Genomic DNA, 12,261 nt, shown 5'->3' with positions numbered 1-12,261 from the left:
TAAGGCACCCGCCAGACTGCGGTAAAGCGACCCGTCGGCTAATAAAGGACCTGCATCAGCACTTAATTTAGCATTAGTATCAACAGGTGTGGAGCATGGTTTGCAAGTCTTCATATTTGCACGGTGAAGGATGTCTTTAGCATACTGTGATTGCGATAAAAACAATCCCTGGGAGTCACGTGTGACCCGAATACCGAGAAAATGATGAAGCGGCCCGAGATCACTCATCGCAAATTCATGCGACAAGCAGTTGATAACGTCATGAAGAAGTGATTGTGAGGACGCCGTTATAATGATGTCATCAACGTATAGTAGCATATAAACCATGTGAGATCCATGTCGATAAACAAATAGCGAGTTATCACACACGCTACTCTTGAATCCCTTGGAGGTGATGAATGTATAAAACCGAGTGTACCATGCGCGCAGAGCTTGTTTAAGTCCATAAAGAGACTTACGCAATCGACACACATGATGTGGAGAGTTGTTGTTAACAAACCCGGGCGGTTGATGCATGTACACGGTTTCGCTGAGATTGCCATGCAAAAATGCGTTTTTCACATCCAATTGGTGTATTGGCCAACCCTTTGACAAACCCAATGTTAAAACTGTTCGTATGGTAGCCGGCTTAACTACTGGGCTGAATGTCTCCATGCAATCAATACCTACGGTTTGTGATTTGCCGTTGACAACCAATCTTGCTTTGTACCTGTCAAGAGAACCATCGGCCTTAAACTTGTGGCGAAACAACCACATGCACCGTATAACCGGAGTGTCTAGTGGCCGGGGTACCAAATCCCAAGTACCATTAGCCATCAGGGCATTATACTCATTAGTCATGGCCATATGCCAATGTGGATCGGAAAGGGCTTTGGTGTAGTTTTTCGGTAAAGGTGAGATTGAGGGCGAGATGCTGAAGTTATAGCGCGGGTTAGGTGTGGTGATGCCAGATTTAAGTCTGGTGGTCATGGGGTGAGTATTGGGCTGGTGGGTAGAGGTGACGGGTTGTGTGGTGGGCTGGGTAGTAGGTTGCGGTTGGGCCGATGGAATATCGGAAGTGGGCTCGAAGATGGGTGCAGCGGAGGAGGGCGATTGGGCTGAGGGGTGCTGGAGATTGGTCTGAGAAGGTTGCGATTGGGCTGGATGCACAAGGTGGGTCGGGTTTGGCGCTGATGTGGGTGTGGCATGTTGTGGAGTGGGTGAGGGAGGTGTTTGAGCTGAGTTTTGAGCTGGACTGGAGAATTGAAAAGGCGTGTGAAAGGGTGGTGAAACATCTTCTAGGAATTCATAAGAGGTACTTGGTATGGGCTGTGAATAAGGGAAATATTCTTCATCAAAAATGACATGTCTAGAGAAATATACCTTGCCGGTATTAAGGTCGAGGCAACGATAACCCCTATAATGTGCCGGGTACCCGAGAAAGACACATCGAATGGAGCGAGCATGTAATTTATGTGGCTGAGTGGCCGACATATTCGGATAACATGCACACCCGAAGACGCGTAAGTGATCATAAGATGGGTGTCGATGGTACAAGGCAAAGGTTGGGGTGTAAAAATTTAGACACTTGGTTGGTAGAATATTGTGAAGATAAGTTGCGGTGTGTAGAGCTTCGACCCAGTATGAGGGAGGCAAATGAGCATGAATAAGGAGTGCCCGCACAATGTCATTTAACCGTCGAATCATCCTTTCGGATTTCCCGTTTTGAGAGGATGTTTGTGGGCAAGAAAATCGAAAGACTAAGCCGTTATTTTGAGCAAAGGTTTTGAATGTATGGTTATCGAACTCTCCACCCAAATCACATTGAAAAGCTTTGATGTTTTTGTTAAATTGAGTGCGAATAAGCTTGTGAAATTTAGCGAAATTGGTGTAAGTTTCGGATTTATATTTTAGTGGATAAATCCAAACAAATTGTGTGAAATTGTCCAATAAAAGCATGTAATATTTGTATCCTGAAGGACTTGTGATGGGAGAAGTCCATAAATCACAGTGGATGATATCAAATGGTGAAAAAGTAAACGAATTCGAATTATAAAACGGCAAACGTTTGCTATTAGCAACATTACATGAATGACAAAAATCACCACAATGGTTCTGATTACATGCAATAAAGGAACGAGACGAAAGTAAATTCAAAACTTGTGCTCCTGGATGGCCGAGTCGATTATGCCAATTATTAGTATTTGAAACAAGAAAACATGTTGAAGACGGTCTTGAAGGTGCAGTGAATGGATATAAGTCACCGGAACTATTGTGGCGGGAAAGCACCCTTCCACTCTTGAGATCCTTCAAAGTAAAACCAAATGGGTCAAACTCTATGGAAACAAGATTATCACGTGTAAATTTGCGAACGGATAATAGATTTTTGACCAAATGAGGGGCGAGTAAAACATTGTTAAGGTTATAGGTTCGATTGGGTGTTTTGTGGTAACCTTTTCCCGATCCTGAAATTAGCAGTTTATGACCATTTCCAACAAGTATATCACCATGATTAGATAATGATAAAGGGGAAGAGATCTTACCCGGTTCGTTAGTGAGATGGGACGATGCGCCGGAGTCCATGTACCAGTTTGGGTCTTGAGTGTTGAGGTGCAAGGTGTTGAGGGCGGCTCCCAAGTCTGTGGGATTTAAAGCGTCCACCCCCGGAACTGTATTTGCTGCATTTGGAAATGGTTGTGGTGCTGCCATGTTAGCCACTTGCGGGTCATAACCTGCTGGAGTTTTGTTGGACCAAGGAGCCGGCCATGCGGAGGCTTGAGTAGGGTAGGGGCATGGCGGCGGCGCCCAAGGTTGGTAGGCAGCCGGAGACCCCCATGGGGCGTAGGCATTTAGCGGCTGAGTTGAGAAGCCTGGTGGGGTAGGCTGAGCAGGGTACCCCGATCCAGACCGACCACCCCCACGATTATTGTTGTTGTTCCGACCACCACCACGGCGACCCCTACCACGTCCACGGGTGAAAGAACGGGAGGAGCCTTGGTCATACACGGTTGAATTGGGAGCAGAAGTGTCTTGAACCGGAGCCGGGAAGCCCGGCGGAGGAGGTGGCGGCTGTGGGTTGCTTCGTGAAGCAACAAGAGTAGGTTGTTGTCGAGCATTCTGACGGTGTTGTTCCAATTGCAGCATGCTCCTCGCATTGTCCCACGTCGTGCTTGATTGGTTGATGAAAGAGGCAACCGTGTCGAACTCCGTTGGAAGCCCCCTCACCAACTGTAGCACTAGACGTGATTCGGTGACCGGATGATCCACATCGCCTAGTTGTTCTGCCAAATCTTTTAGTTTTTGGCAGTAGTCATCTAGAGAGGCGCAAGATGATAGAGTAGTGTTGGTGAATTCATGTTCCAATGTGGCTGCTCTTGAGATTTTGTTACTGATAAAGATGTTTTGAATCTTCTCCCAAGCAAGACGAGCAGTGGTTTCCGCATCCAAAACCCGAACAAGCAAGTCATCCGAAAGGGTTCCATAAACCCACTGGAGAACGATTGCATCGATTTCCGCCCACGACTCGTAAGTCGGATCGGTCTTCGCCGGTGGAGCAGTGCCGTCGATATGGTTGAGGACACGATAACCACGTGCATGGAGCTTGAAGAGCTTGACCCATGCCGAGTATGTGACCTTAACCCCATCGAGTGTGCGGATCTTGTTTTGAATGTTGGCTACCGAGTACACTGGATGCAATGTTTTTGATTCAGGTTTGGGAGTGTTAGCATCATCGCCAGCCATTGGTACGAGAAAGAAGACAAACAAAAAAGAGAATTGCAGAGAGAAAAAAAAATGGCTGCCTAGGGTTCAGGCTTGGCTCGATACCATGAAAGTGTTTGTAATATTATTGATTTGGATGCCTTTACAAAGATGAGATCCTTCTGCTTTTATAGGGATCAATGGCTAGCTGTATGCAAGCTGTCTTCACTCTAATTACGTACATCATATTTTCTATATATGTACACTATCAATTGCTATCAATTACTATCAATTATATAAAGTAATATATTCTAATATTATCAACATGTAACACCGCCGCTTGAATTTTCTTGTCGAGTAATTCACCAATCAATTCTTTTAGCCAAACCGCCTGACACGCGGCTGCACTAGCCGCCATATACTCCGCCTCACACGATGATAAAGCAACAGTACTTTGCTTTTGAGAACACCAAGTAATTGGGGAAGACCCAAAATAAAACACGTGTCCCGTAGTACTTCTTCCATCGTCCGGATTTATGTTGTGACTACTATCACTGTAACCGACCAACATATTTTCTCCTCGAGTATAGGTAATGCCATAACTAAAAGTACCTTTTAAATAGCAGAATGTTTATGTTGTGACTACTATCGCTCTTATCAGAATGTTTAACAGGGGCAGGATCAGGGGAGCTCTCCTCCCCATCAGAGGAAGTGCCCTCACCCCCCTCTACAGCAGCGGAGCCTCCCGCCTGGGCAGAACCCCCGGTAACTGACACTACTCCACTCCGGTTCAGGCCCGGAACAACTTCACCATCAACCACAAACTGCACATCCTTGGAATCTCCCTGAAGCAACCTCCACAAAGTCAACTCTGCAAAAGAAAAGCACTAAAGATGACTACACAGATATAAATAAACAAAAACAAACAAATGCAGATCCAAGACGGAAAAATACTTTTTTTACCAAAGAAAGCCTTGGGTCGAACAGGATAGGAGGGACTCAACCCCCCCATAGCCAAAATACCCTCGGAAAAAGTGAAAGCCCTGGTAGGATTCTCATACATACGTTTCGACTGAATGGTCTCATTCGCCGATAAGGAAGGAACAACATCTTCGATCGGGGTATCAACATCCCTAGGCAAAGGGGATTCCGACATCATAGCAGCAGAGACAAAAATAAACCTGCTTTTCCAATCCTTCGGGTAAGTGGAAGTCGGCATGAAGGAGTAACAGGGTTTTGACACATTGTTCTGTCTCTTGGCAAAGGTAAACCAATCTCCGTCGGAGATCCGTTTGTAAAACATACAGAACAAGGGAATGGAAGGTTCACCAGAAATAGCAGCACAAGACAGTTCGAAGTGCACCACTCTCATCCACCCTAAGGGATGCAACTGAGAAAAGTGAACCCCAGAATGACGAAGCAGATCGACCTTGAAAGAGGAAAGAGGATATCGAACCCCGCAAGAGGAGAAAGCCAAGGTATAAAGAGGGATCACATCCGGCGTAAACACCGCCGGTTCATTAGGATCCGGCAAAGTGGGGGAGAACTGTTCAGGGATGGCGAATGTCTCGACAAAAGACCTCAAATCCTTTGTCGTCAGGACTGATTTGATTACAGAACGGCCGGAGCGACTCATGATCGGAAAAAGAACGACGAGCGGAGAAAGAACAATGATCGAGAGGAATGGTGACGGAAAAGAGAAGGAACCGGAAAGTTTAGATGGGAAATTTGAAGGGGTCTGAGATATTTAAAGGAGATAACTGACATGCAGGAAACCGTCCTGTCATTAGTCTCTTCAAAATTCAAAAAAGAGGGCACGTGTCTCTAGGGAATTAACTCCCGCTAATAGGTATCCGGCGGCATGATGGCTAGTGAGAATGGTTAATTATAACTGATCGGGAGTGGGCCCACACTCAGAGCTCAAAGGAAAGAAGAGCCTCTCTTTGAACAGATATGATTCAGCCCCAGATCATGAGCCTCGGGTCTCAGAACCAGGGACTAAAGATGACTTGACGACGGGCCAATGGGAAATCCCATTTACCCGCTTTGGGCTTTCATCGTGTGGGCCTAACAGGCAAAGCCCAACAAAGAGTTTACCTTGCCCATCAAGGTTATCGCTGTGAGCGGGAAAAAGGATCAGAGAAGGCAGACGACATTAAATGCTTGATTGGAAGAGGATCTCTTGCTGGAAATATACTTCACAGCCGGAAACATTAACTGAGACTGTGATCTTACCGTTGGGGGTCAGACACGTGTCTGAGCCCCCCAAAGACTCTCGGAACCCGTCGAATCATCTCGTAAAAATATCCCATGTGAAAGATAAGGTTTGGTGGTTATATAAAAGTAAGAAAACGATGATCACAGGGACATTGAAGGTATCTCATTTACTACATTCACATTAACTGCTCTCATATTAACTTCCGACCAACATTCCCACATATTCATCACACACATCTCATTTATTAGATTCACACCTTAGAGGAAACATCCCGGTGATCTTACTCATCGGGATAAACTCCTCAGCTCTTCCGGCAAGTTTAGTTATTCTCACGCTGGAGCTTGGTCACGGATCCCCCTCCCCCCCCCCCCCCCCCCCCCGGGGCCCTCCGTGACGAGACTAACGGATTGTTCTTTTGCAGTGACGAAGATAGGGCCTCTTGACGTCAGCGAAGATCCATCTAACGTCATCCGGGATTTGGGTATTCGACAGTATAGATAGATAGATATAGATATAAATTAATTAAAATTCTAATAATTAACAATAGTCACGATAAAGCAAAAAGAAAATAGTAGGGAAAAGTAATAAGAAAAATAATAACAACTAGTATTAAGGCCCCCGCGTTGCGGCGGGGACATAAAACCATGCAAAGTAGCACCAGTGTCACACCACTACCAGCGAGCAGCGCCGAAAAACTCATAAAAACAAAATAAATATAAAAGGAGAAAATAAAACCGAATGAAAAGCAAATGTAAAATCGTTAAACCACGCACACTCATTGCGGCATGTTAATGCAAAAAATTTAGGCTGAAACGTAAAACCTAGAAAAATACCTAAGTCGATCTAGGACCCGTACATTGCGACGAACTTCTCAAATGGGAAAAAATAGACGAAAAAACTTTGAACTCCACACGCACGTTGCGGCGTGTTAACTCGCAGAATTTTGAACGAAACGTAAAACAAAAAACTTTCGAAAGATGAAAACTATGGGTCCAAAGTTGAAAGTAAAAAGTATTAGGATTAAATTGCAAAAGATGAAAAGTTTTGTGTTAAAAATAAAAAAAACAAAGGGCTTAAATTGCAAAGATAAGATGTTTTGGGTTAGAAGTGAAAAATATTTAAAACTTTTTTGAAATACCCCCTAAATATAGAGTACAACAACATAAAGCACATATATGTTAATTTATAATATGGAAATAAAGCGAAGAAAAAAAAAGAGGGTTGTGGTGTACAAGATTTGATCATCCAATATGGCCTTTGGAACGAGAGACATCCAACTAGCTATTTAATTTTCAGAGATATGTGGTTTGGTCATTTTAACACTTTAGTTCAAATGTTTCATTTTTAGCATATGCGATTAAAAGGTTTCACTATTGCCATTTTAGTTAACTGGTTAACTTTATCCATCATTTATGTTAATAAGAAGGGCAATTCGGTCCTTCTAGTTAACAGAATTACATATAAAATGACTGCATTGCCCTTCTCGTTAAGAGATTAATGGATGAAGTTAACCCAGTGGATTAAAATGCCAACGATGAAACCTTTTTAGACCCATGAACGAAAAACGAAACCTTTAAAATAAACTGAGAAAGTAGCCTAAACCATAAAGACTAAAATGACATTTAGCTACATAAAGCTACATGTTGAGTTGGCTTCATTTCAGAAAAGATGGTGAACTATTGGTTAGGATAACATTGGCGTTTTTACCTAAATTAAATTTTCATTTTAGTCTCTGAGTTTTGATCAAAATTATTACTTTAATTCAAATAGTTTTTTTAGTGTCATTTTAGTCCAAATAATTTTTTTCCTGTCATTTTAGTCTCTACTTTTGTCATTTTTTTGCTATTTTCATCCAACCCACTAACTACATTAGAAAATTTAGTTAACTTAGGTAAATTTTGGTTAAACCACATTTTTCTTTCTCTTTTTGCAAGTGCAATGGTATGGGCATGGTGGTGTGTTAGTTTACAGTGAAGATGATGGAGGTGGTTGCTGGTTTACGATGATGGCGGTGGTGTTGGTTGATGACGTGGGTGGCAGAAAAGTGGCCGGTGATGATGGAAATGATGGGTGGTGATGGTGGTGGGGTGGGTGGGTGGTGATGGTGGTGGCATGTGGTGGCGATGATAGAAGGTTTTGATGGAGTGGGTGGTGGTAGATGTAAACAGGGCCGGCTCAACCATTTTAGTGGCCTAAGGCGAAGTAAAATCTTGTGGTCTTTTTCCCAAAAAAATGTATGTGATTGAAAGTTAAACTTGAAGGGCCCAAGTGTAATTATTTGAAAGATTGTGTTAAAATTTGAAAACAAGAAAAAATAAATGGTGAACCAGGGATTCGAACCGGGGTCAAACCAGCATCCATACATACACAAAACCACTACACTACCAACCATCAATCTGTTGATAACCTACACCCTAAATCTTTTATAAATGGACTGTGATTTCATCAAATTGTAGAGGCCCTATAGTTTTGGTGGCCGAAGGCCCAAGCCTCATTTGACTTACCCTTGGGCCGGCCCTGGATGTAAATGGCAAAAAATGACAAAATTCAGAGACTAAAATAACATGATAAAAACTATTTGGACTAAAATTAAAAAAAAAAAAAACTATTTAGACTAAAATAATAATTTTAATAAAAAAATTACTAAAATGAAAATTTACTCTTTCTTTGCCTCTAGTTTGTACTTTTTTTGTTTGAACTTGTGTAGATTCCTCAACCATAAACCAAACCCCTTTCTCGTCATCCAAACAAGACAAAACATAAATCCTCAAAAACACCAACAACCCCGAATCCAAAACCCTAAATCATTACATTACAAACATAACCCTCCAACCAAAATCTAATCTTTTCAACTACCAATCGCCATGGATGCAGATTCACCACAAGACCCTCCATTACCAGGTTATTCCATACCCATTAGAGCTCCCCTTACTATTGATTCAGATTCTGAGTTTCATATTTATTCAAGAACCAGTAGTTTTAACAGCAGTAGTACTAGTATTGATGTTAGTAGCTATGGTGATGAACATACTAGCATTCTTGAAGAAGAAAGTAGTGATTTTGTTGCATACCCAGGTGAAAATTTTGTGATTGAAAGGTCTCATGTTGAAGAGTCTTTATTTATTAGGCCTTTTGTGAGATACCCAGATGAACATTTTAGTGATTTTAGGCCTTTTGTGAAAATCCCATGTGAAGAAAGTAGTAGTGCTGATTTTGGACCTTTTGGTGTTAAGTTGAGTGTGCCGATAGCGCCATTGACCGGAGACGGTGACAGTGATGGTGATTCGGTTGGCGGTGGCCGGTGGGATGATGGGATTTTGCAGAAGGTTACTATGGCCCCTAAAGTTAGAAGCTTTATTAGTGATGAAGGGGGTGATGAGTTGCATGTTGAGGGTGTGTTTTCTGGTGATGATATGATTGACGTTGCAAATTTGAATTCCGTTTCAACTGAATCGGTTGAAAACGAGGGGTGTAAAGTTGAGTGTTTGGATGAGGTTCTGAAGATTTCTGAGTCGGATGCAACGAGCTTTGATTTGGAAAGAATCGATGCTTTGACTGTTTCGAGTTCATACAACGAGATTGAAACGAAACTATCAGAATCGTATGAACTGAGCTTTGATTCGGAAAGAATCGATGCGCGGATTGTTTCAAATGCAGATAGCAAGATTGAAAATTTAGACTTTGTTTCAACTGAATCGGTTGAAAACGAGGTATGTAAAGTTAAGTGTTTGAATGAGGTTGTGGAGCTATCTGAGTCGGATGCATCGAGCTTCGATTTCGAAAGAATCGATGCACTGACCGTCTCGAGTTCAAACAACGAGATTGAAAACGAAAGAAAACTTTCTGAAGCAGATGAATTGAGCGTTGATTCGGAAAGAATCGGTGTGCAGATTGTTTCAAGTTCGGACAGTGAGATTGAAAATTTAAGTTATGTTTCAACTGAGGCGGATGTATTGAGCTTTTTGGAAAAGCTCGATAAAAAGATTGAAACTATCAAAGAGAAACTTTCAGAATTAGATGAACCGAGCTTTGATTCCGAACGAATCGATACACAGGTTGCTTTGCATTCAGACCGTGAAATTGAAATTATCAACGCGATACATTCGGAACCAGATGAACGAAACGTTTCAAATTCAGACAGTGAGATTGAAATCAAAACCATCAAAGAAAGCGAACAAGTTGCAAGCAAAAACGATGAAGAACCGCTAAAGACAATGCAACGGATACGGACAAAGTTTTTAAGGCTTGCCTTCAACGAACAGTTGTCCACGGGAGTCAACCGAGAAGGCGGTAACTATAACTTTGACTTTGCTTTGACCATTTTAGCTATCGGAAAGACCGGTGTAGGTAAAAGCGCAACGATAAATTCCATTTTCGGTGAAAACAAAACAGTCACAAACGCGTTTGACCTCGGTACAACCACCATACAAGAAATTACCGGGAATGTAGACGGGATCCAGCTTCGAGTGATCGACACACCGGGCCTCAAAAGTTCCTACCTTGACCAACCATATAACCAAAAAGTTTTAAAGTCTATAAAAGGATTCACTCGGAAACACGCCCCGAATGTTGTGCTGTATGTTGATAGATTAGACACGCTCGACGTTAACGATTCACACCTTTTAAAGTCGATCACGAGGTCACTTGGTTCTTCGGTGTGGCAGAGTTGCATCATTGCACTAACTCATGCAGGTTGCGATCTGTCTAACGAGTCACCAAATGGGTACGTGATCCGAAGATGTCGTTTTATACAAGAACAGATTGTTGGTTTTGGAGGTAATAACCGACGTGTGGCTAACCCCGTGTGGCTCGTTGACAACCACCCGAGTTATAAACATAATGTTATGGATCTGGGTTGTGATTTAAAGGGTTTAGTTTGTTTAGATCAAGCAGACGGAGGTGATGGGAGTGATATATTTCAACCATTGGAGCTGTTGAGCGTGCCACGAAACGTTATTAACCGTAGCGGGGAGCGTAGAGACGCGTATTTGACCGAAGACGGTTATCAGGTGAAGCTTGTTGGTAATGATCACTGGTCTCTTGGATGTCGATTGTTCTTGTAGGTGATGTTTGGTCTTTGGATTCATAATGCACACAGGATGATGGAATGGTTTTTTTTCTAACTTTAGTGATGGAAATGATTATATGATTATTGATTTAGGTACTATAATATGCTATATTGCAGTTGATTTATTCTGATTATTGGAATCACATGAGATATAAAATATAAGTGGTTCAGACGAGCCAAGCTTGAGCTCGACTAGGCTCGAGGTCAAGCTCGTTTAACTTGTGAAAGGGTTGGCTAGGTTCGAGTTTGTTTTAAAAGCTCGAGCTCGGCTAGTTAATTATTTATTTATTAATTAATTATATCAGTTATAATTATTAATTTTTTTTATAAATTTATATATGACATAATAACATAATAGGTTTCGGTTCAATTAGGAACCATCACGTGTTGTGAGAACTACGAGAACTTCTACTTTCCGTGCGGGTTAGGCCATCATTTTTTTTTTGCATAAACGTAGATGAAAATGTTATAAACACGTGTAAAAAAATAAAAATAAAAAAATTGTTGTAGGTAGTTACGTCTAATGTAAATTTTGTTTACGAAACGATGGCCACCAATAATTTCTTTTACACAGATGTAAACTTTTGCATGCAACATTTTCTTTTTGCTAGAACATCTGATTTTTTTAAGATTTTTGAGGGGAAAAAATTAGAAAGACCTTTTTGGAAGGCCTAGTTCTCGTGGTTTTCACAACTAAAGACGGTTCTCATTTTCTCCTTTTCCTAAAATAATATACATATACACGCACGTATAGAATTTAGTTAATATTTAAAAGTTATATAAAAATATATTCTGTTTATTTAATATAATTTAGTTAATATTTAAAAACTATATAAATAATTATTCTGTTTATTTAAATATTTATTAACATGGTATTTAAAAAATAATATATATAGTGGGTTCGTTTTGGCTCGTGAGTCGGCTCGTGCTTGTTAAGTGAAGCTCGTTAAATTTATTTTTAGGCTTAGGCTCGAGCTCGTCTATGTTTGGCTCGTTTTGAGCTTTTCTCCTGTCTATGTTGAATAGTTTGGCTCGTTTACACTCCTAAATTTATTAAAAGACCATGGTTTGGGAGGCTGACCAAACCCAACCCGAAAACTTAAATGGGTTAAAACTGTACTACTTTTATCTCACAAAGTGTCTTGAGCTGTAGACTTTCAGGATGGGTGTCACTTTGAATCTTGAAACCAAGTCAATAACACTTGTTGTCGAAACATAATGGGCCGGGAAACCCAGGCCTGCTTGGTTTTTGGGCAGAGACGGGGTGGGCCAGAGCCCATTGCAACAATGCAATGCA

At 41.6% G+C, this 12,261-nt stretch overlaps 1 protein-coding gene across 1 annotated transcript; it reads left to right on the top strand.

The window, feature by feature from the left end:
• Positions 1-8,760: 8,760 nt before the first annotated feature.
• Positions 8,761-10,959, top strand: LOC110901633 (translocase of chloroplast 159, chloroplastic). Its single transcript, XM_022148444.1, has one exon. It carries the CDS (start codon positions 8,761-8,763, stop codon positions 10,957-10,959), a length of 2,199 nt encoding a protein of 732 aa, XP_022004136.1.
• Positions 10,960-12,261: the final 1,302 nt, after the last annotated feature.

Source organism: Helianthus annuus, chromosome 13, assembly GCF_002127325.2.
Source record: "Helianthus annuus cultivar XRQ/B chromosome 13, HanXRQr2.0-SUNRISE, whole genome shotgun sequence".
Classification (NCBI taxonomy): Eukaryota; Viridiplantae; Streptophyta; class Magnoliopsida; order Asterales; family Asteraceae; genus Helianthus; species Helianthus annuus.
The sequence above is the reverse complement of the archived record's forward strand: the minus strand, read 5'-3'. Positions and strand labels throughout refer to the sequence as shown.